The sequence below is a fragment of the Arvicola amphibius genome, chromosome 8 (assembly GCF_903992535.2).
Source record: "Arvicola amphibius chromosome 8, mArvAmp1.2, whole genome shotgun sequence".
NCBI lineage: Eukaryota > Metazoa > Chordata > Mammalia > Rodentia > Cricetidae > Arvicola > Arvicola amphibius.
Genome location: NC_052054.1, coordinates 29,135,027 through 29,160,264, shown reverse-complemented (window position 1 = coordinate 29,160,264; position 25,238 = coordinate 29,135,027). Strand labels below are relative to the sequence as shown.

Below are 25,238 nucleotides of genomic sequence, written 5' to 3'. Positions count from 1 at the left end.
TCTTATCCAAGTTCAGGCTATGATATTTTCGCACCTCCCAAGTGCAGTGGGACTCATTATTGGTCCGATGCTTTGGCTTACCCTCAGAAGTCTATCTTAGGACTCCCCTTTCTGGAATGCACGTTCCATTCTTCCTAATCTGGTCCTAGGCATACCTCCATGAAGCCATTCCCTCACATCCTCTTTCTTCACTCTCTTAGCCATCCAACTCCCTTTCCCAGTCTTTAAATATGCCAGGAGTGGACCTGGAATGCAGAGGCGCATGTGACATGCTCCATACCCACATTCGGACCTCTGCTCTAACTTGCTTCATCAGAGTACTTCCCAGATCATGACACCCAAAATAGCAAGCACACTACACATGAACTACACGCGGCTCCAGCTCCTACCTTACTTTAAAGTCTTTCTTACAGCCTAAAATCGCATATTTACTTTATTTTTAGTGTTAAGGTTTTTTTTGTTGTTGTTGTTGTTTTTAATTCAGAATATCACTTAGTCGCCCCAGGTGACATTGGACTAATGACCATCCTTCCTCAGCCTCCCAAGTCCTAGGATATTAAGTGTGTCCTACCATACAGGATTTTTATCTATTCTTTAGTCACCTATCAAAATATAGACTATATGGGGAAAAGTACTATATTCACTATGTGTCTTCATCACTAGGATTAGAATTGCTAATCTGCAGGGTTTTATAAACCTTAGTACCTAAAATCATAGAAATAAATACCTTATTTCTCCAAAAAGAAAAAAACAAACAAACAAACAATAAAGAATCATGTTTATTTATGAAAAAGGACTTGGGTCTTTTCAAGTACTGTGTCTACCCCTAAAAACATCATCTTCACCCAGATCAAAAGAGACATCTGATTCTACTGGATGAGTCACATGCTCCCTTTATAAGCCTGTCAGCAGTGTGGGATTAGCAGGGAAAGACATGAAACCCAAAGTCAGAGGAGGAAATGAAAAATAGGTTTTCCTCATGGAATCCAGGGTGGGGATGGAGTGGGGAGGACCCGGGGGAAGCAGAAACGACAGATGGGAGCCACAGAGATTTCCAAGTGTGGGAAGAGAAATGCAGGGATTAGCTGGGGCCCCTGGCAGAGGAGGTGTCCCTGAATAACTGTAGCTTGGTGCACTCAGGAGGGGGCATGTCTGCATGGCCTCATAGTGTCCTGACTCTTCGGGAACTTTTGTGAGGAATGAGCTGGAATCTCCCTATTTTAATAATTCTGAAGCTTTGCCTCAGAAGCTGTGGGAAGGTGGGAGCAGCAGGGGCCACCAGCAGCCAGGGCCATGAGGATTCTGCCCTTCCTAGGTCCTGCTAAGGTTCGCCGGCTCATTTTCCCAAGTCCATATGCTTAGCTCTAGATATTTATTAACAATTCATTATTTTAGGTAAGGGTAAACATAAACGAGCTCAGAATTAAGCCACAAGCTGTCGAGTGTGCATATGCACATCAGCTCACCCACAGCGAAACAGAAAGCTCTCCGCTATCGCTTGGCTCAGCGTGTTTTGTTTTTGGTTTTTTGAAATTATTTTAAACACTTAACCCCAAGGTATTTAAACTGTTAAAAAATTGTTTTTAAATATTAAAAAAAAAATCTTTCTCGGGTTCTCCTGAGAGTGGGGCACCCGAGCTAATCACAGCCACGCACGGCACACGAAGAGCACACACACACACACACACACACACACATTCTTCCCATAGTACAGTACTTTAAAATTAATAGCACATGCAGAGGAAAAACTAAACCCTTTGACGTCACTCTTGAAATGAGGAAACATAAACAGAAAAGGCTCCACTCCAGTAAGCTGCCGGCGCAGAAGCCGATTGGTCTCTGGTTTTCCTTGCCTGTGGCAACTGACAGCAGCACCTCCCAGCCTCGCAGGCCGGCTGCCTGCTCACCCTGCCAGTCGCTTGCTCTGGGCACTGCAGCAGGCTCGGCTCGGTCCCAGCACCTTGTCTGGGAGAAAAGTGGTGCCCTCGCCCAGAGAGAGCCTGGCTCTCCACCTCCCTTCTCTCTCGGGCTCTCTGACTGCTTTGGCGTTTCTTTCGTTCTTTCCTTTTTTTTTTTAATATTTTCTTTTTCTTTTAAAAATTTACATAATTATCCTCCTAATCCTGGATGAAGTTGCTGGATTCTGCAGCACAAGTCTTCATGAACAAACCACACCGCTCAGAGATTCCCCGGCTTTCAAAGGTCACAGAACTGCCACTATGGTTAAATGTCTTGTTTAATGGTTGAGGTACGTACAACAAATTTCAGCGCAAGTTCATTTTCCTTGAGAGTACAGAGTCACAGAAAGACGCCAGGGTTTGGGGTTTTTGTTTTTATTGAAAAATGGACCCGGACCTCTATTCGTGTGTGTGTGTGTGTGTGTGTGTGTGTGTGTGTGTGTGTAGCTATATTATTTTTGTCTGTGATTGTTCCTACAGCAACCAGCTTTTGAATTTCCTTCCTTTTTTCTAAGCGAACTGACTGACATTGTCACTTGCCCTGAATTAACTCTTTGAGGGCAGCAGGGTCTAGCAAGAGTCCTGGCAAGTCTCTGCACTTTAAGTCCCCATGGAGGAGACCCCCCTCCCCGCACCGGCTCTGTATTTTTAAATAAATGCAATATTTCTTCTCCGTTGTCAATTTTAGAATTGGGTCGTTTTGGGTAGGACGTGGCAGGAAAATGTTGGTGAAGGGTTGTGAACCAGTAGAGGAGAAAATCAGCTTGGCTGGTTTTGTTGTTCTTTTATGTTTCTTTTTCTCTTTCTTTTTTTTCTTTTTCTTTTTTTCCTCTTGAGTTTGTCATGTTGGTCAGTAGCAGACCTTAGCTGAAGACGGTGCTAGAGCAGAAAGGAACAGCTGGTAGTGAGAGGAAACGCAGACGAAAGGGTGAACTGTTGAGGGGGAAAAATTCACTTTATCCTCTTGCTACAATTTATAAAAAACCTATTTTCAGTCTCAAAGCTAACAGAGGAGATGTTAAGTACGGAGTTATGTGGCCAGTGATTTAGGTCTTATTATTTGCAAAGGAAAACAAAACTTTATTATCACTGTAAGATTTGGTAATTATCTCTTCCTGAATGGGTTGAAAGTCTAGTTAGATATTTAATTAGAGACTTAAGTGATGGAGCCTGGGGACTAATTGATCGCCTAAAAATTCAGCTCCGCATGTGCTCTGGCCAGAGACACCATTGCAAGAAGGGAAACAAGCCAAACACATGCATTCGTGCACGGTAGCTGCTGCAGAAGTCACAGCTGAACACAGGGCTGACGTTTTCGGTCACACATTATTACGTGTCTGAGGGGACCTTGCTGAGAATCAGCCCTGTCTAGCATTCAGTTTTTATAAGAGCAATTCACACAAATCCACAGCTAACATGGACTTCTCTATCTGAGAGTTATGCAATAACAAATGAGACAGGATTGTTTGAAACCATTCCCTCGCTCCAAAATTTCTATCTCGCTCTCTTTAAAGTTTCTATTCTCAATGCTGAGAACTAGAAACCTGTGAAACTGGGTCATGTCAGTAGCACCGTGAGGCAAGGCTCGAGCGCACAGTGCACTCGAAGGGGTTAACAGAATTAACTGCGTAACGCACCTCGTTAAGAACAGCAAAAATATTAGCTCTGAATTGCAGGGGGTGTGCCGCGAACAGACAATTGCTTTTCTGCAGTGCCCGGTGGGAAAACAAGGACGTTGTGTGTTGCAGATGCACAACCACAGCTCCTCCATTTCCGCAGCTTTATCTTTTATTGCTGGCTGTTGCAACAAAGAAGGGTCTCGGGGGTTCCGTCTTGATTGGCACTTGCTCTCGTAAAATGAAGTCCTTTCTATCACAAGCAGAAACTCAAAATTAACTAGTGACAACTCCCAAATCCAAATGCTCTTGATAAGGCTCTCTACCTGATTGAACTGTCTGATTTCCGAGGGCCCCACTAACTGAGCATGTGCCCAAACCAGGGAAGAAGCTGTTTCAGCAACAGTCACTTGGAGAAACTAATTTTTGAAGGAAGTTACTTAGGACAAGGGTGGAAAAATCCAAGATGTATCAGAGACAGGCATCAGTTTAAAGAAAACAATGATACCAGGACACCTTTTAATGCCTTCCACAGTGTGTAGCACAAAGCCACCCATTGTTGAGTTGAAATAAAAACCGAGCTTAAAAATGTTTGCTGAAAATTCACCCAACATACATTGTAAATTATCTAAGTAATTTTAAACCTGGAATTTTTTTTAACCACTTTGAGAAATGTTTTTGGTGTTAAGTCCAGCTTAAAATATAACCTGGAAACTGTCAATGATCAAGACAAGGGCATTCCAAATGTCAGCTCATGCTGTTTTTCAGCCAAAAGGATGTTGTACACATAAGAGTGAAATGGCCAAGCTTCCCCTAAGTGGGCAGGTACCACCTGGAAAGGCCTCTGCCCAGTAATTATTCTTCCAAGGCCTTGTTGTTTGCCAAGCTCAGATCACAACGGAAACTGCTTGTTGATTCATGGAGCATAGTGCTGGAAGGAATTTATTAAGCAAGAAGTTATCCAACCTCATGTCTACAAGGGCTTCATTATATTAAAGACAGCTGTCAAATTTAAGAGTCAGGTAAGATTCAAGATTATCTAGGTAACAGCTATTTTTTTTCTCTTTTCGCTTTTCAAGGCAGGGTTTCTCTGTGTAGCCTTGCTTGTAATGGAGCTCACTCTGTAGACCAGGCTAGCCTCGATCTCACAGAGAACTGCCTGCCTCTGTCTCCTGAGTGCTGTCTCCTGCACTACTACCACCTGGAGGTAATAGCTATTTTATCTGGTTTACCTCACACTGCAGAGGTCATATATGTAACTTAGGATGGAACCCTCCATATCCATGAACTGTCCAAAGAATTCGCCATCCTGAGGGTTCAGTTCACATATCCCAAAGAGATATTTGGTCAAGTAGGAATCTTTTTTAGTAGGTACACCTCCCGGAGGAAGAAAACTTTGGCATTTGAAGATTTGCCTGGCCCCTCGCACAGTGGTGAGGCCGTTGCTGTAACTACTTCCTGGAAGTGGCAGCCTCGTGTCCCCAACATTTTCATTCACTCCATTTTCCCCAGAAGAGTGGCCCGGGCGGGCACTCAGCACCAGGCCTCTCCAGGCATCCTTGCTTTCATTCATGATTCTCGAAGCATCCCTGCTTTCATTCATGATTCTCGAAGCATTCTTGCTTTCATTCACGACATGTTGCCTACTTGGTTTCTTAGTAGACTTTAAAGTGCTCGATGATGAGGGAAAAAAAAGAAAAGGAACTGTAGAGACCCAAACTGACTAAAGGTCTATAACAAGGCATATTTAGAAACTTGACTAGCAAGAAGAAAATGAGTCAATATTTCAATGTTAAATCAAGGCACTTGAAGCCCCGCCTCCAAGGATTATTTAACCATTTAAACAGGTTAACATGCAATTCAGAGAGTAATCACATGGAGTGAACTGGGGGAAAAAAAAGCAGTGAATGGGGACCAGAGAACAGGATGAGCAGACTTGTTGGCAGCAACTAGCGTTGACTGGCACTAAGCCGCTCAGTTATTCTTGACCTTGTTTCTTCATCTGTGTTACGAGCTGGTGGATTGGATTATTTCTAGCATCCCTGTATACCAAACTTTTTCTGAAACAATCTTTTCTCATTTTACATACCAATCCCAGTTCCCACCCTCCCCTCCTCCCGCTACCTCTACCTTCCCCCAATCCCACCCCTATCCACTCCTCAGACAGGGTAAAGCTTCCCATGGGGAGTCAGAGTCTAGCACATTGCTTTGAGGAAGGACCAAGGCACTTCCTACTATATCTAAGATGAGCAAGTTATCCTTCCAAAAAGAATAGGTTCCAAAATAGGCCAAACTTTTTATACTATTTTTACTTTCAACCAGAGGCTTGGCTTTTTTTTTGGGGGGGGGGGGTTGCTTTGTTTTAAAACATTTATTTATATGTAAATGTGAAAGTATCAAGCTTTTATTCAAAAAGTATCAAACAGAAACTACTGTTGCTACTCATGTTTCTTAACCTGGAGTGAATGCAAAAGGAGGCTGGGGCTAAGAAGGTGGCTCTGTGGGTAAAGTATTTGCTGAGGAAGCCTGAAGACCCGAGTTCATATCCTCCACACCTAGGTAAAAGCTAGACACAGCAGCATGCATCTATAACCACGCCACTTAAAGGACAGAAACAGAGGGATGATGGGAGCTTGCTATCTAGCCCAACATAGGCAAGCTCAGGGCTGGGGAAAGGGTCTGTCTCACAAAACAAAACAAAAATGAAAACAAGATGAAGAGCAATAAAGGAAGACCCTTGAATTCAAGCTCTGATCTCCACATGAACACATGCACAAGCATGTACACACATACACACACACACACACACACAAAAGTTGGGGAGGGAGATAGTGAGAAGAAAAGGCTACAAAGAGAAAACAGCTGAATGCAAGTTAGATTGCAAGAAGTGAATTTTTATCCATCAAGGTGTGCGCTCCGATCAGGGTGAAGAAGTTGGTATGCTTTTGCAGTGACAATTTTAAAATGTAGCGTACCGAGGAGAGAGCCCAGATTTTGCCATAATTTGACTTAGTTTATTCTCCAGCCTGAGATGGAGAATACAACTCATGCATTAGGGTTTTCCTCTGCATCCCTCAAGTTACAGGAAGAACCTTTTGAGAGTGTTAAAAGCAGCCCGGGGTATCAACAGCCTTTTGAGGAGGACTGGCCGCCATGATGAATTGAATTCTGATATAACGTGATGTCCCTGCTGTGGGGAGCACTCTCTGTCTGGAAGCTCCTGACAGTGGCTCCAAACTTTCAAGGGTCACTTGTGTGAGCTTGTGGGGGCCTCAGCTTCCTGGTCTTTATGGCTGTTTGGTGGCTTTCCCTTTCCATCCCATGGTCTGCTCTGAGGAGATTCGTGCGGAGCCATTAGCATGGGCCGAGTTCTCCACCTCACCCGTCATTCGCGCCGCTTCTCTTCACGCTTTACCATCATTTACTTAGCTAAACCCGTATGATTCTACCTCGAAGATAATCACATTACCAAGGAAAAGCAAAAGCAATCACGAGCCCTGGGTGTGGAGAATTTCCCCCAGAAAGACTGTCACTCGCTAGGAAAGTTCCCTCTCCTTGCCATATTTCTCTCCTGTAAAGTGGTACGCCTCCATGCTGGAGCATTTTTTTTTTTTCAGGCTCTTTTTTTTTTTTTTTACTTTTTTTTGAGACAGGGTTTCTCTGTAGCTTTGGAGCCTGTCCTGGAACTAGCTCTTGTAGACCAGGCTGGTCTCGAACTCACAAAGATCCACCTGCCTCTGCCTCCCGAGTGCTGGGATTAAAGGCGTGCGCCACCACTGCCCGGCTGGAGCATTTCTTGAAAACAGCAAAGGGGCATGGTTTCTGTTTCCTGTAGATGAGACATCAGTGTTAAAAGGCAAACATCTTTATTGTAATTGTCAGACATTCTTAAAGTTCCTATATTTTTCTTTTCCTTGGCATTGCTTCTACTCCAATTGGGTTTTCTTTACAGAATAACTGAAAACAAGTTGATAACGAAGTTGGGCGGACTCTCGGGGGGAGAAAAACCTTCTGGAGGGTTGGCTGTTGGCTGTGTATCCCTTGTGAGGCTGTGAGCCCTGATATAGGCATGCTGGCTCGTCCAACTGGCTGCCTTTGATGTAGCTCAATCATCCTTATGCAGACACTGGTCCATTCTCTGTGTCTAGAACCAGCTGGCATCTCTGCCAAGTAAGGGCTTACAATCAATAGCCGAAGAATGGATGATAAGGAACAGGTTTTTCATTTCAAATAAGCCTAAAAGCAGCATGACGGCACACAGAAATCTATAAAACACAGGTAATTCTTAAGAAGATTCAGTAAAGACCTCAATATTAAAAACTCTAAATCCTATCAACAACAGTCCGCATTGATAATTGTATATACTACAGAGTATGACATTGATAACTGAAGCCAGGCCTCCAGTAGTTCTGTCCAGCATGTGGAGTTCTGCCTCCTACCCTTCCCTCTGTCCCTCCCCTACTTTTTCCCTTCTTCCCCTCCTCTTTCCCTCCCTCTTTAAATTGTTTCCCCTCTCTCCTCCCCTCTCTCTTTCATCTGCAAGAGGAAGATGAACAAAATGAAGTGTGATAATGAGGTTTTGGTGGGTTTTCTTTATATAATATTTAGAGTAATCTTTTCCTTAATTTTCTCCTTTCTAGTAATTGGTGTCACCATCTAAGGAACACCTAAGAGTTAGGGTTCTGTGTCTTCCTCTGTCTAGTGTGGAATGTCAGGCCACAACGGGTCAGGGATAAGGAGCATGCTTCTGTGAGCCCAGGCAGAGGTCGGGATGCAATTATGAGCTTGGTCAGATCTTGACATCAAGAGCAAATAATAATGGTTCTCATACCTTTCAACTCTATCAATGTTAGCATAAAAGTATAATTAATTTTGCATTATTTGTCATATAAAAGTCAGAAACTAGCCAGGTGGTGATGGTGCACACTTTTAATCACAGCACTTGGGAAGCATAGGAAGGAAATCTCTGAGTTCGAAGCCACTGAGTTCCAGGATACCCAGGGCTACACAGAGAAACCCTGTCTTGAAAAACAAACAAACAAAAAACAAAAAACTAACTGAACCCAGTAATAAAGGAATTATTATTATTTTATATTCTTATAATAAAATACCACTGTTACTTAAAAGAATGAAGTAGACCTTCAAACAAAAGATCAGGAGTGATTTTCCAGATATATAAAACTGGGAAAAATCTACATTGACATTTGTACAAATACACAGAACATTGGTACATTCTCAGAGAAAAATCTCTGGAAATTTAGATAAAAAGTGTAACAAATGAATGCTTCTAAAAGGAAAACCTGGAATGTAGAGGAGAAAGACAGTTTTTTATGAATTCAGTGGAGTTGGAGTTGTTCACCTTTTCCCTAAAAGCCTACGACATTTACAGCCGAAATCATTTTGCTATTATGTTTGTGACAACTGTGTGGTATTTGACGTTGAAAACAAAGCTAGAAGATGAAGGAAAGAAGGGTTTCTTTTTGGCTTTGATTTTATTTCATGGGCTTTTGAAACTGCTAGAAAGAGAGAACACTCTAGAAGAGTCATGGACAGGAAAACACAGAAAACCCAAGGTCCAGATTGAGTCACTTTGGGGCACGAATGGCCCTCAAGACTTGATTTCCTTCAGTATAGAATGAGGAGCTTTGTCAAGACCACAGTTCACTTCAGCTTGCTGTGGTGTTCATGGAAACCTTTCGTCTAAACCAATATGCATTATATATTTTACTGGTTTGAACATATCAGTTAAATTACCTGTTTTAAAATTGGTTCAGTTTCACCTAATTCTTCAAATTAGTGAAACATAGAGAGTTTATCATTTTCTCAGATTGTCTTGAAGAAAACTGTATGTCTTAGGCAAACATTTAAAATAAATTTAAATCATAATATCAGTTATTTAGAAAACATTACATTAATAAGTTCTTATCGTAGGTATACCAACAACTGATGCTCGTTCTGTTTCAATGTGATTTATGCATTTCTTGGTTTTCCATGAGAAAAACAAATACCTACCTTCATTTCCCTTTCTCATTATACCAGTCTCCAGCTGCGTCCAGTGAGAAGAAAGAACTCAGTCATTCTCAAGTGTAGACAGCATTCTCATGAGAGGAGATGCCCAGTGCTATGGAGGTCTAAAGAATGCCTCAATTTAGAAAAGGTCACTAACTCTCGGAGGAGTTGCTTCCGGTGAGGCACAACTGTGGCCTCTCTCTCCGTTCTTCACACTAGTGTCCTCATTTTTTTCAAAGAAAGGAAAACACGATTTCAGTTTGGCTTTTAGTTCAATTTGGAAATTTTAGTCATCATGGAACACATCTTGTAGTTTTATTTCTTCCTTCCTGGGGTCTTTTTATTCCTAGAGAGAGGAATAATTCAGATGAAACACAAAAGGAGCGGGAGTCTGTGTGACGGCTCTCTTGGGCCATAAGGACGCTCTGATACATTCTTCTCTTCTTCTGTTAAAAGTCATTGTATTATAAAGATGCTTCAAAAGCTTATAAATACAACAACTAATACATATTTCTCTCTCTCTCTCTCTCTCTTTTTAACCGATTCCGATACCTCAGTGCTTGTGTGTAGTTTCGAGAGACAATTATGGGGCACAGGCCTTCTGAGACTTGAAACACAGAGACAAAGGAGAGGTCAGGGGTCAGCACTGGTCTAGCAGCTGTGAGGTCCTGGGTTTGGTCTCCAGCATCTCTGGGGAGAACTTTTAATGTCTGTACTCATGTCAGAACTAACAGGTAACTAAGAGGTCATAGTGAATTCCCATACATTCTCCCCTCTAAGGCGAAGCTTTAAAACCTAAACACACCATATTATTGAAGTAAACGGCAAAATGTAATTTAAAATCAAATAAGTTTAAGTGATATATTTTTGGAGAGAAAGGAAAAGAAAGAAGAGAAAAAGAAGATCCACTCATTTTTTTAAGGAGCCCCGAATTTGTAACCTAAAATCCCAGGTTTGGGTTCTGGATGCAAGAATGATTGATACACTTGGCAAGGTATTTAGCATTTTTGGTTTTCGCGTCTCTAAAATGTAACTTGCAGCAGGTACTTTTGGGCCCTCTAATTTCAGGCTTTCGTGTGTAATGAGTCACTTCGCTCTTAACAAAAAAGACACGTCACTTTATTCTCACATCACTGTTGTTACGCAAGCACCAGCTGAGTCCATCCAAAGCAAGGCTATTGAGACTGAAAGGAATTCCAGCTCGTGGAGCCAGGGTGCCACTTCCATTCTGGTGACAAGTCTCAATTGTTCTTACACCTTTTCAGTTCATCTCTACTCACACTAAGCATGACCTGGAAAACATTTTTAAAAATATTTATACAAAGCATAAGAGCATTTGTTTCCAAAAATGTCAAATCATTCTTCTAACTATATTTATACATATGAGGCTCCAAAATAAAGAGAAATTACATTCTTTTATATTTAATGCCTTAGAAGTTGACACTTCAAACTTCAGGAGGGTGGTTGGCTATGGGGCATACAAGGATGCTCAGAGAACATTCTGGGAAGGGTCATTCTTGTTCATGACTGTGTACAAGTTAATCTTACTCTACTAACAGTTTCTGAGATGAAGGTGTATATGGTATGTCTCACAAAAGTGTAAAAAAAGATGCAAAGGCTTTATTTGCTGAGTGTGTAGAGAAGGAAAGAGAGTAAGTGTGTAAGCCTATGGCACTGTGGGCTTAGATGAGCTTTTGGATTAGTATACGGATAGTGCTGTGTTGAGTGTTTTAAGATAAATGCATTTTTGTTACAGTTTGAAAGTTTCTCCTCAGAATTCATATGCTGGAAGCTTAACGCCTGGGGTAACTATATGGGGAGGCAGAGCTTTGTAAAAAAAGTATTAAGTGCATGGGGCGTAATTCCCATGAAGGGATTAGTGTTGCAACCATTGGAGGGGCTGAGCTCCCCCGAGAGTGGCTTGTTATAGATGTGCCCCGGTGTCATCTGCAGCCTTTCTAGGTGGCGTGTTCTCACCTTCTGCCATGTTGTAAGGCAGAGTGCCTGTTGCTTGCACTGAGCTTTTGAGATGCCCAGTGTCCAGAATTGTAAGAATCCTTTTCATTATAAATTACCCATTTTCAAGTATTATGTGGTAGAGACAGAGAAAGATCTGTGTTGTTTTCTTGCCTTTTCTCCTCTTTATTAAACTATGACACATATAGCCTAAATTTAAATGTATTGATCATTCACTTATGTTTGGGAAATCTTTGTACCTCTGTGTGTTATTCAGGTTGCCAGAGTGTTGGTTCATGTCAGCATCTGGGATGCTGAGGTGGGAGGATTGCCTCAGTTTTTTAGGCAAGCATGGGATGTAAGTTCAAGAAAACCTGGATCATGTCTTAAGACAAACAAAAGCTTCTTATTACTCAAATCAAGACAACGGATTTTTATATCATCCCCTCGTGCCTTCTCCATCTTCACTACGACATTGTAAGACAAATTACAAGTCTTGAGACTTGTAAATTGTTTTTATATATTTCTTTTTGTTTCTTTTCATTGCATGAGGTTTAGTTCATTTGTCCACTGTACTGTGTAAAGCATTGAACTTGGTCCAGTTTCTTTTTCTTTAATTGATTATATTGAGCTATACCTTTTTCTCTGCTACCCTCCCTTCCTCTCCCCTCCCCTTCAACCTTCTCCCATGGTCCCCATGCTCTCAATTTTCTCTGGAGAGCTTGTCTTTTTCTACTTCCCATGTAGAATACATCCATGTACGTCTTTCTTAGGATCCTCATTTTTGTCTAGGTTATCTGGGATTGTGAATTGTAGGCTGGTTTTCTTTGCTTTATGTCTAAAAGCTACTTATAAGTGAGTACATATGATATTTGTCTTTCTGGGTCTGGGTTACCTCACTAATATGATGTTTTCTAGATCCATCCATTTCTTATACTATGGATAATGTTGGCCTAAATCTTTTGGTACAGAATCCATCTATTTCTATTGAGAACATGCCTAGAAATGAAGTTGCTTGACCTTAGGAAATCACGTTAAATGTTAGTGGAAAATTTAATACTTCTCAAAGTTCTTATAAGAATGTACACTATCACTAAGAGTCCTTTTCCTCCCTTGTGTTCCACATCAGTACTTCTGTAAGGTATAGAGGAAAGGCCGTCCTGTGCATTTTGCTGATTCCCTTTTCACAGGTATCACAAGCCTATAAATATCTTTGCTGTCAGATCCAGTCATTCTATATTTTAATATAAATGATTTTTCATATTTCTTTGGTATCTTTGATTGTTCTAAGTAGCACAAACATCTCCTCCATTAGTGAAATTTCCTGTTTTATTCTTCAATGTTATCTTGAATTCTTTACATTTCTACACAAAATTTTGAATTAAGATGCTTCACTACCACACCAACCAATCATCAAGGCAAACAAACAGTTGGGATACAGGTTTATCTGAGAAGATTCTGTCTTCCCTGCGCATGGTATACCCCCTTCCATTTTGTAGATCATTGTTACTTTCTCTCAGTCACACCTTCTAGCTGGCTTTGTGATAGCTCTTGCAGTACCTATTAGTAGGCACTTAGTATTTTGTTCTTATCTAAACAGCACCTCTCCGGTTTCAACATTTTGCTTCCAATATACATAGAAATTATTTTTTGTGTGTATACAGTTTATTATCCATAAGCTTGCTAATAATATTAAACCAATAAAAATTAGTTTGCTAATGATAATAAACTCAAACCTCCCGCATTCATTTAGAGTTTGTCATATATACATGTGTTTATGACTGACTGATTGGGACTGGGTAACCTAGTAGGGGGCTTGTTGCTGGAGAAGACTAATATCGCCCATAGTTCTTCATCTAGGGACGGGGTCATGTGAGATTCCTCTCATCCATGTTGGCATGTCAGTTAGTATTATTATTCTTCAGGTCCTTTTTAGGTAACCATATTGTTGAGGTGTCCTTGGTATAGTTTCCCTGTCATATATTACAGATAATATTATGTAGAAACATATGGTTCTTCATCTCTTACATTCTTTCTGTCCCTCCCCTCCTTCTGAAATGTTTTCTAAACCTTATGTGCAAGGGTTGTATTGTCATTTTATCAATCAGGTTTGGCAGCCTACAGACAGGTTTTCTCAGCATTTTCACCAATTTTGTGCTCTGCAGCTTTACTGAAAATATTTAATTAAATCTAATTTTTCTGGTAGAATCTGTAGAGTAGTTTAAGTATTGCATCATGGTGTTTTCAAATAGGGATAATTTTCCTTCTTGACTGTTTTTATTCCTTTTATACCTTTGTCTTGTCTTATTGATATTGGACTTTGAGCACAATAATAAATAAAAATGAAGATAGTAGTCATCCCTGCCTTCCAGATTTTGGAAGAAATGTTTTCAATCCCTGCCCCAATTTAGTATAACACTGTCAGTTGATTTTTGGATAAACCTGTTATTATATTGAGGTATGTTTTGTCTTTTCCTAATTTCTGTAAGACTTCATCATGCAAGCATAGTGAGCTTTATCAAATGCATTTTCTGATATATGGAGATGATCAGAAAATTTCATTCTTGAGATTACTTACATGGTGAATTGCATTCATTCATTTGTTCATTTTGGACCAACCTTGTAATGCTAAGAGGAAGTCTCCTTTGTCCTTTGTCATGATGCATAATCTTCTTGATTTGTTCTTGAATTTCATATACAAGTATTTTGTTGGGAATTTTTGTGTCTTTCTTCATCAGTGTTATTAAGTTGTATATTTTCTTTTTACTGTTGTGTCTTGACTTGGTTTTGATATCAGGATAATACTGGCTTCACCAAATGAATTTGATGGGGATCCTTCCCTCCCTGTGTCATGGAACAATTTAAGAAGTGTCAGCACCAGATGATCCCTAGAAGAGTGTTAGAATTCAGCACAATTGTTCCAAAAATTTTTTCTGGAGATTATAACTGAAGGTTTCTCTCAAGCCTGCCAGTTCCCAAACAACCACTCTGAGGCTTAATATCAATTACAAATTGTTTGGCCTATTAGCTCAGGCTTATTGTTAACTAGCTCTTATAACTTAAATTAACCTATTTTTATCATTCTATATTTTACCACAACACTCCTGGCTTGTTACTTCACATCTTGCTTCCCCAGTAGTTTCTGGTGTCTTCCTAACTCTGCCTTCTTTTTTGCTATATCTGTTTGGATTTCCCACCTGACTCTATTCTGCCTGGCTATTGGCCAAATCATATTCTTTATTAACCAATGGTAATAAGACATATCACAACATACAGAAGGGCATCCCACATCAGGAGATACTTTTATCTACTATCTTAATCCTATTGTTCCTCACGAACCTGTTTAAAAATAATTTATGACTTTACTTCAGTAAACCTCATACATTTAGAAATGTGTCTTTTTCATGGACATTCTCCTGTTTCTTCGAGTATGAGTTTTCCTTGTATTCTGTTGTAAGAGAGCTGCTTGTTTGTTCCCGACTGCTCAGCCCCAAAATAATCACACAGAAACTATATTATTTAAAACACTGCTTGTTAGCATATTTCTGGATAACTCATATCCTAAATTAAATCTCCATTAATCTGTGTATTGCCACTTTGCTGTGACTTTCTGGGTAAAGTTCCATCCAGTGTCTGTCTCCCGAGGGGGCTACATGGCTTCTCCTTGACTCTGCCCTTCTTTCTCCCAGCTTACAGCTTACTTTCCCCTCTATTCCACCTACCTCTATTCCCTGCACAGGCCCAAGACAGTTTCTTTATTAACAAATGGTATTCACAGCATACAGAGGGGAATCCCACATTTGTATTTGCTGGTGATCTTCTGGATTTCATAGGTTCTGTTGTTACAGCTCCCTTGTTGCTCCTGGTGTCATTTATTTGGGTTCTCTCTCTCTCTCTCTCTCTCTCTCTCTCTCTCTCTCTCTCTCTCTCTCTCTCTCTCCTTCTCTTGGTTTGTGGGCCTAGAGGGTTGTCAGTTTGGTTAACTTTTTCAAAGTTAACCATCATTTTAGTTTTACAGAATTCTATAAAAAGATCATCACCCCATGACAGTTGTAAGTAATTTTAAAAGATGATGGTCCTTCTCCCAGCAAAGTTTGTCCTCAGGGTTAGAGACATCAATTAGGGGTTCATTATAACTGGTATAGGGTTGAGTTGGGGTGGATATTATGTAGGCTTAGGGATCTCACTAAAAAAATTAAATGGAATAATAGGTAGATTAGTATGAGCTTACTCATACTAATAATAATAATAGTGAGTAATAGAGTGAATACGTGTGAGCTATTTATAGGCAATTTACATTGGTATAGATTACTGTATAATGATACAAATTCAAATTATATTTGTTATATTAAATATGCTCCTATTTCTGTTTATAATATTTTATAGCTATGCAAAATTATTTTGTCATACTGTATGCAAGCATGTTTCTACCTCTGTTTAAGACATTCTGTATATTGACACAATTTTAGGATATATTTATCAGATTGCACTATACATTTCTACCCCTGATCAAGATACTTATACATTGTTTACATTTTGAGGTCATGACCCTCATTTGCTGCACAGTTGTTTAAATATTGTATAATATTCTAATATAAAATCTTAATCTTTTAGTTATAAAGGTATTAAGTATTATAGGTCAATAGTCATCCATGTTCATCACACTTATAATTAGGCTAATCAGGTTCTTTAGATACATAGAGATTGTATTCTGAATAGATAGGTAATCTTCAACCACTTCAAAGAATTGTAAAATGTGGTATTTAAATAGCATAGGAGTCTGTTGACGTGAGACACAATTGCTCCTGTAGCACCAATCTATTCTCAAGAGAATGTTGAGCACCAAAGACACTCCACTTGGAGCTGGTTTCCTTCTTGGCAAAACTGGCTTTTGAGCAAGGAACTGCCCGTGCAAAATCACAAAATACACAGTGTCCAGACTGGACAAGAAGAATACAAGAAAAAAGACTGCCAAACCTTGCCAAGACAGGGTAAGATGGTTTTGAAAATTTTCCTGCCTCTGAAAATGATCTGTCAGTTACCCTAAACCTTAGCTAAAGTTGGTTGCTCCATCAATGCAAATGAGACTTTGGGTGATTGCCCAGGTATCCAGCTGTCTCTGACATTTACTGCACATTTTGGATGCTGCTTGATTGCACTTCCTGCCTACTCAAGTAATATTATATCCCTTCTCAGATCTTCCATGGGGTTAAAGACTAGATAGTCATAGTGACTTTCCTGTTATGACATAACCAAGCCATTTCTAATACAGGACTTAGACTCCTTAGAATAAAATAATTATTAAAACATTTAGCATATGTTTTTTGCTTGATATTGTTTATGCTGGTTGTAATTCTAATTTCTATACTTGATATCTGTTTTTATTGTATGTAGTTTTATATTGGGTTTGGAACTCTCTTATTTAGACAAAAGGGGAAAATGATAGGGAATCTCCTTCAGCCAATGGTCTTTGAGAGGTTGGACCAGGTAGGGCATGGCCTTGGGTACCAAAATAATGTGGGCCCACCCTCTCTCTCTCTCTCTCCTCTCACACCTGGATGCTGGATTCTGTTCCTATTTCCCATTGTGATCTGTGAGTCCCCCCTTAAAGAAAGAACCCCTTATTATATGCAATTCAGAGCTAGTGTGGGATTACTTTATTCATGCTCCCATTCATCCAGTGAATTTCCCATCAGAAACAATTATCTCTTCAATTAATTCTGAGTTTTATTCTTCTAGTTCCTATTTCATTCATTTCTTCCCAAATCTTTCTTATTTCTTGTCCTTAACTGGGTTTGGAACTGGATTCTTGCATCGAATAGATTTTAAAAGTTGATGATTCTTTATTAGTTAGTTGAAAATAATTTCAACTTCAAGCTTTTGGACAAATTTATTGTTTACAAATGCATCTATTGATGGGCAAATAGGTTGGGGTTATTTAGTTTGTGATTACTTGTGAATGTAATTCTAATGTGTTTATCAACTCACTATACAAGATTTTGAGGCTTAAAATTAGTTACAACTTTGCTTATACAATGTTCCCCATGCCTATGAAATGAACTATTGAGTTATTAAGTGTAGTCTTCCACATACGTCAACTAGAAATTCATTAACCAATCATGCAAATCTTCTGTATTTGTGCTCTTTTTCCTATATCAATTATTCAAATAGGCAGATATAAAAACTTCCTCAGGGCTGCAGACACAACTGTTTTCCTTTTAGATATTCTTGCTTACTCATATATTGCATTTAACAGTTTGAAATTTCATTTTTGTAGCTCAAGGTTGAATATCAGAAATTGCATAAAAGTTACAATAATATTGTGATGTTATGCTTTTAAGTCCCATCTTTACCATTTGGAGAAATAATTGATTAGAAATAAATAATTAGAGAGCAAGCTCTTTTTTTTGGACCAGTAAATTCTTTTTTCCCCTTTCTTTCTTTCTTTTTATTGATTTTTATTGAGCTCTACATTTTTCTTTGCTCCCCTCCCTGACTCTCCTCTCCCCCCTTCAACCCTCGCTCAAGATCCCCATGCTCCCAATTTACTCAGGAGATCTTGTCTTCTTTTCTTTTCCATGTAGATTCAATCTATGTAAGTCACTCTTAGTGACCTCATTGTTGTTTAAGTTCTCTGGGATTGTGGTTTGTAGGTTGGTTTTTTGTGGTTTTTTTTTTTGTTTTTTTTTTTTTTTTTTTTTTTTTTTTTGCTTTATGCTTAAACACCACATATGAGTGAGTACATGTGATAACTGTCTTTCTGTGTCTGGGTTACTTCACTCAAAATAATGTTTTCTAGCTCCATCCATTTTCCTGCAAAATTCAAGATGTTATTTTTTTCTTCTGTATAGTACTCCATTGTATAAATATACCACATTTTCCTTATCCATTCTTTGGTCAAGGGGCATTTAGGTTGTTTCCAGGTTCTGACTATGACAAAAAATACTGCTATGAACAAATTTGCCGCATGTCCTTGTGGCACACTTGAGCATCCTTTAGATATATACCCCAAAGTAGTATTCCTGGGTCTTGAGGAAGGTTGTTTCCTAATTTTCTGAGAAATCACCACACTGACATCCAGAGGGGCTGTACCAGCTTGCATTCCCAACAGCAATGCAGAAGTGTTCCCTTACCCCACAACCAGCATAAATTGTCATCAGTGTTTTTGATCTTGGCCATTCTTATAGGTATAAGATGGAATCTCAGAGTTGTTTTGATTTGCATTTCTCTCATGACTAAGGATGTTGAACATTTGCTTAAGTGTCTTTCAGCCATTTTAGATTCCTCTGTTGAGAGTTCTCTGTTTAGGTCTGTACTCCATTTTTTATTGGATTATTTGTTCTTTTTATAACCAGTTTCTTGAGTTCTTTGTATATTTTGGAGATCATACCTCTGTCTGATGTGGGGTTAGTAAAGATCTTTTCCCATTCTGTAGGCTGTCATTTTGTCTTGTTGACCATGTCCTTTGCTTTACAGAAGCTTTTCAGTTTCAGGAGGTCCCATTTATTAATTGTTTCTCTCAGTGTCTATGCTGCTGGGGTTATATTTAGGAAGTGGTCACAGCAAGCTCTCTTAATAGTTTATACCCACCAAAAGATTCATTGCATATACATATACACACTACAAATACTCTTAAAATTTCCATATGTGTATATAATTAAAGGAAAGAAGTCTAAAAAGCCAAGGTAATAGTGAAAATATCTGAGAATTGCTTATATGATATAAATTTATAATTATTCCACTGAACAGAAACTTGGCCATTATATTATATCCTTTACATAGTTTTATCCTTGTTTGTTTTTTGTTTGTTGCCTTTGAATCAACTTTGATCACTGTTAAAATCTGTGAAATAAGCCTTGTGTTATTTATGGCTTGCATGTCATACTATTTTCCACTCTTTTTGTCTTTTAACTTTCTATATGTTTATCACTTAGAATTGCCTCTTTACAAATCAAAGTTCAGTAAAGTTAGTTTTATCACTTTAATTATATTTTTGTGGAGTATTTAGTCCTTTTATATTTAATGCAATCATTTAGAGTGCATAGTCCATTTGTCTATTTTATTCTCTCTCTTTTTACCCTTTATTATTTTGGATTGAGTTCTTATCATTGTCTTGCCTCCTTTCTTATTAGGTTTATTTGTTTAATATTCTTTTACACTGTTTTGCTGATGAAGGATACAGGATACATCTATGACCTAACCAAAATATGATATTTATTAATGCTCTGTCCCTTCAGGAGAAGTGTGAGAGCATTGGAATACCTCAACTGCCTTTGTATACACTGTGAGTTACATGTTATTGATAGCTATCTAACTTTATATAATTTAAATACCTCAAGAATAAATATTATTACAGCATTATACAATTTACTGTTTTCTACATACAGTGTAGTTACAACTTCATTGAAGTTTACAATGCTTTACTTTACAGATTTTCTCAAGTATCTTTTTCCTGGGAATAAAAATTTCCATTTATAATTTCATAGACAAATTTAGAGATATCTTTGTATTGTTATATTACATAAATTGTCTTGCTATCATTTAGTAATTCTGAAATATTTCTATTAATCATTTTATTGTGTCTCATTTTTGCCTTGTCTTCTTAATAGGAGTCAGCTGTATGTATATTGTAGGTTTAAATCAGCCTACCCATATTGTTTACTTTGATCTCTTTGTTCTTTATTTTTGATGTTTTCTTTCAACCAAAATTCACTACCTACTTCTTTCTTCAGGTCTATATAATCTATCACTAAGCTCATTAAATAAATTTTATATATGTTATTTTTTAGCCATAGACTTTCTCATTTTTAATTTATTTTAATTTTCACTGTTCTTAGGTCTCTATGAAAATTCTTAGCCTTGTCTATCATAGTCTCATGTCATATTGCATTGAACATATTCTCTATGTAATTTTAAAGCTTTCAAAACCATATTAACCAAATTCATTTAATGTCTTATCAAATATACTTATTGAGTGTAATTGTCTAGGTTTTCATATATAAATATATATGTCAATGAGAGAGAGATGTAAGCCTGTGTACAGTGTTATAGTTTCCCAGATAACCTCTGTGAATTTAACAATGACATTAACTGTCTTGTTTGTCTTAATCCAAATTGAACAAAAATATAAGACAGTATCGTGTTTCTTGATGGATTATACAACCGTTTCTCTTTCTGTTCCATGCTTTCTTCAATGAGTATAGGAACAAAGGTTAATAAGAAAGTATGAAGAGTAGCATGTAGCATTAGAAAACTCCATATGAACCAAGAGTATATTCTCAAAATTGTTTTTGTTTGTTTGTTTGGCAGATTTTATACTTATGTCTAAAATGAATTTAAAATGGTATTTATATATCCATGGAAATAATAATCTAAATAACAATTTAATCACCTGCTGACAATCTGTATTTCGATGTGTCTGCTATAACATTATACAACATTTTAAATGAAAAGAGTTCCAATCTCATCAGAGCACATACTGTTTTGTAATTGTTAGCTGCTGGTACTTCTTGGACAAACATCATTTTTGAAATTGCTAGTACATTAAAGAGCTTTGGGGCTAAAGCATCATTCATCACGACCTGCTTCTGATCTGTAGCTCATATTCCAATGAAGGAGTCATTTAAAAATTACACCATCTTGCTTCTAGTTCCTGGCTTTCGCACATGGCAGTTAATGTTTCCTTGCACAATCTCTAGTGACAATTAGTGGCAATTACTTCTTGGTGATTTCCTCCATTATCCAGAGTATTTCTCAGTTGTGATTCTATATAAACCATGTCAGTATTTTTGAATGTGTGCAGTAGACACACAAGAAAATGTTTTCTTTCAGCCATACCCTATAGAATTAGCAAATACTTAGTTACAAATGAAATTAATCTTAACATAAGTCTAGTTAGGTGGTTGTCAAGTTCCAACTTCGATATGTGAAAGCAGTCTTTGTGATCTATAGTCATTGGTTACTTCTGTTGATTTGCTTTCTTTTCTAGGGTATTATATCTTCTTTGTCCTTCATGCAGGCTTTTCCAGTGCTAAGATATCTTTGGAGTGCAGGAAAATTTGCATTTAAAATGTATTAGCCTAAAATTCACTATCTAATTATATGTAGATAATGTATATGTAGCTTAAAATATATGTGTGTAAAAAATATTAAAAACAATTCAAATATATTTTCTGTAACTTTGGGGATAAGTTTTCTTATAATAGACTTCATGTATTTTATTAAAGTATAGGCTATAAAGTTGGAACTTTAAAACTCAGTATTCAACAATTTTAAAATGCCATTTCAATTGAAATCACTGAAATAAAGGTTTACAAAATGTTATCATTTTCTGTTGATAATACCTATTTTATGGGCAACACTCAAAATGCAGGAAAATTGTCTTAATATTCAGCCAAAGGACAAAGTGAGTTTTATATGTTATGCTATGAACTTTTAAACTGAGAAGATATTTTTCACTTTAGAACATCAATAAAGAATAACAAAGAGCTATTGCAAACTGAGTGGGCCAGCAGAACTGCATTTCTGTACTGCTGTGCAGTTTAATTGACTAGACCTCAAATTCTCGTGAGAAGGTTCATATGTCCTGTTTCTTATTTACAGTTTTTCATTGTTAAAGAAACACAATGAGGTAACTTTAAGAAATCTATAATTGAATTTTCAAAGCTTATTTTAAGTGTTCAATTTAAATTTTAAAAATGACAATTCACAGACACGGTCACTTTGACCTGTGCTTAGGTTATTAATACAATCCCAAGAAGTGATGTCTTTAATCATTTTCTGAGAAATGAGCTCCCAAGAATGTTGTTGATCTCCAAAGTGGTTTGCTATCTTCCAGTTAGGTTTTCAGGCTAGAAGGTTTTTTGTTCCTTTGTTTTTGATGTAGCCAAGAAGCTTTCTTGGGGCCCTTCCACATACATGTTCTAGGCCGTTGGTAGATACTAAAATAGACACATTAGTCTTTCATCTCTAGTCAATATCATGTTTCAAGATTTTGACTATCATCCCCCTCGTGCCTATATTTTAACTAAACACTAGTATAACAACATATGGTGGTATTTAGAGACTATAGATGCAGGGCTGCTGTTGACCCCAGTATTATCTTTGGTGAACTACTCTGACTTTCCCATAGTATATAGGTAGCATCAGAACTGTGTTCAGTAATGACCCCAAGTAAATTCTCAGACATGCTTAGCTGGAATTAAATTTGGGACTCAATATTTTACATTGTCTTAATTAGTTTTCCCAATATTCCTCTGATGTTCTGGCTTGATGATGATGATGAGATTTCACTATAGGAATCTCAAGTAAACAGTCAGATATCTGTTTCTTGCTGTACAAGTTCATAGACATCTTGATAAAAATGCATTTCAGTGGTCAGGCCATTGACATAATTTTTAAGCCCAAATAGACAAATATCAGTAAATATGTGGCTATATTGTGTATACCTGCGTATATACACATATATAAGAATATTCATTATGACAGGCATATAATATCTGCCTATAATTTTCAAATTATAAGTAGATATATTAGGACTTAAAATTGAGGAAGTATGAACGTCTTTGGGTTGATGTGTAAATGCATGTAACATATCACAAGCTATTAACTAGTCCAGATTCAGTGTGTTGCATTTGTAGCTACTGTGATAGTTTTTTGTCACTATGACAAGACATCTAAGGAAGGAAGATGTATTCTGATTCATGGTTTCAGCTCAAGGTCACAATAGACTTCTACTGAAGTGGAACATGGCAGAGAGAGTGTGATGAGTGTGGTAGAACAAAACTGTTCCCCTCATTGAAGGAAGGGGAGAGAAGGAAGAGGAGAGAGAGAGAAAGGAGAGAGAGAGAGAGAGAGAGAGAGAGAGAGAGAGAGAGAGAGAGAGAGAGAGAGAGAGAGAGAGAGAACATGGAGGTAATAACTACTCTTCAAAGGTATAGCCCCAATGATTCTCTTCTTCCAATGAGTTCCACACTCCTAATAGCCCATTTAGCTACTGAATAGTCTGTCTAGTAACGTTCAATAAAACTGCCAAGTAATGCCTAAACCTTCAACACATTAACCATTTGGGGGATGCAACTTATTTAAACTGCAAGAAAAAAAAAGACTGATAAATAGATCATAGATAGTATACCAATTATGATAATGTGTTCTTTGCACATAGTTATGAAAATATCCTGATTCCCACTTAACTCTCTCAGAAAACCTCCAATATAAGTGTGGTTGTTCCCACTTTCATAATCAACCTGAGACTCTATTGGTTAATTCACGTCAGTTACTGTTTCTTAGTAATGGGGCTTGCACTCATTCATTATTTGGAGTCTTAATATGGTCTAAGGGCTCAAGATACAGAAGAGAAACTGACAATATCCCTATCTCCACAGAGTTTGCATCACCTTGAGAGAAACCTGACAGCACATAAGCAAACAGATCTACCAGCTGGCTTCTGTTTTGGTAAATCTATGAAGAAATATAGCAGAAGAAACCAGTAGGTTGCTTGCTGTAGGGTACAGTTTTAAAATGATGGTGCTGGACCATGTGGGATGATTGGCTTATTCAGCAGGAGATAGGACGTCTGCTGTGAGCAGATGATGTTTACTGCAGGCCAAATGAGAGATGAGAATAGATTGTTTTAGAGCTCAGACTGAGGAATGGATCAGTGGGAAATGTTTGGCTTTGGAATCAATGGTAGAGCAAATAAACTAGAACTGAGGTAAAGAAAAGACAATCACACGGTCTTTGCAATGTCACCCTTTCCCCTCCCTCTCTCCCTTCCCTCTTTTCTTTCTATCCTTTATGGTACTCTTTTGTGAGATAGGATCGTATGTAGCCTAGGCAAATCTTGAACTCACTACGTGGCTGAGGTTGGTCCTAAACTCCTAATCCTCTAGCTTCTACCACTGAAATTCTAGAATTGCATGGCTGTGCCACTATGTTGGGTCATGGTCCCAGATTCTGCATTCATGTTTGGTTTCGTACCTCTCAGCTTTGCTACTTGGGACAGGAAATATGTTGTCCATTTCTTCATTTGTAAAACTTGAGCAGACATCAATGGTGTCAAACTTAGAAAATTGCTGCCAAGTGTGTGTCTGTCTATCTGTCTGTCTGCACATGTGCTCACGTGATCACATTTGGTAACAAGTACCACATCATCTATTGTGTACTTATCACCTGTTTTTTTTTTTAAAAAAATAGTTGATACTTCTAGATTTGAGGCTCACATTCCCGAGGTGGGATAGATTGAAGGAACATCAGATGGGCAAAAAGAGCACAGCAGAAGTTAAGAGATGCGCATAAGATTCACCAAGTTTGAGAAGTCTGCCAAGGGAACAGAGATGAGGAAGTCTGAGGTTCAGATAGGAGATGAGAACTAAAGAGAGGTTTACTGACATTTGTACTATTCCCAGTCTGACTGCAGGGTCAGCACACACCTAGGGTGACAATGTAAGGAGAAAGAGGGTGGGGGAGTAAAACCCCTACCCGCACAGGGAGGAGAGGAGAGGAGAGAGCCAGGAAACGGTTCCAGTGCACATCTGGTTCCAGTGCACATCTGGTTTTGACATCGCGCTGCCTCTGTCACTGGAGAGCAGCCAGAGTGCAGGCTTCAGACATGAAAGCCTCTTTATACATCACTAGTGGTGAGGGTCTGTGGCTTCCGGCCTGGACCCTGATGACAGGAATTTCCCACTGATGCGTAACA

At 38.3% G+C, this 25,238-nt stretch overlaps 1 protein-coding gene across 1 annotated transcript in view; it reads left to right on the top strand.

Moving 5' to 3' along the window:
* The first annotated feature begins 1,912 nt into the window (after nucleotides 1–1,912).
* The window catches only part of Pde7b (phosphodiesterase 7B), a 316,705-nt gene continuing 293,379 nt past the window's right edge, over nucleotides 1,913–25,238 (top strand). The window contains exon 1 of the mRNA XM_038340282.1: nucleotides 1,913–2,248. Coding sequence (XP_038196210.1) covers nucleotides 2,228–2,248 — 21 coding nt within the window. The 5' untranslated portion in view covers nucleotides 1,913–2,227. The remainder of the gene's footprint in view (nucleotides 2,249–25,238) is intronic.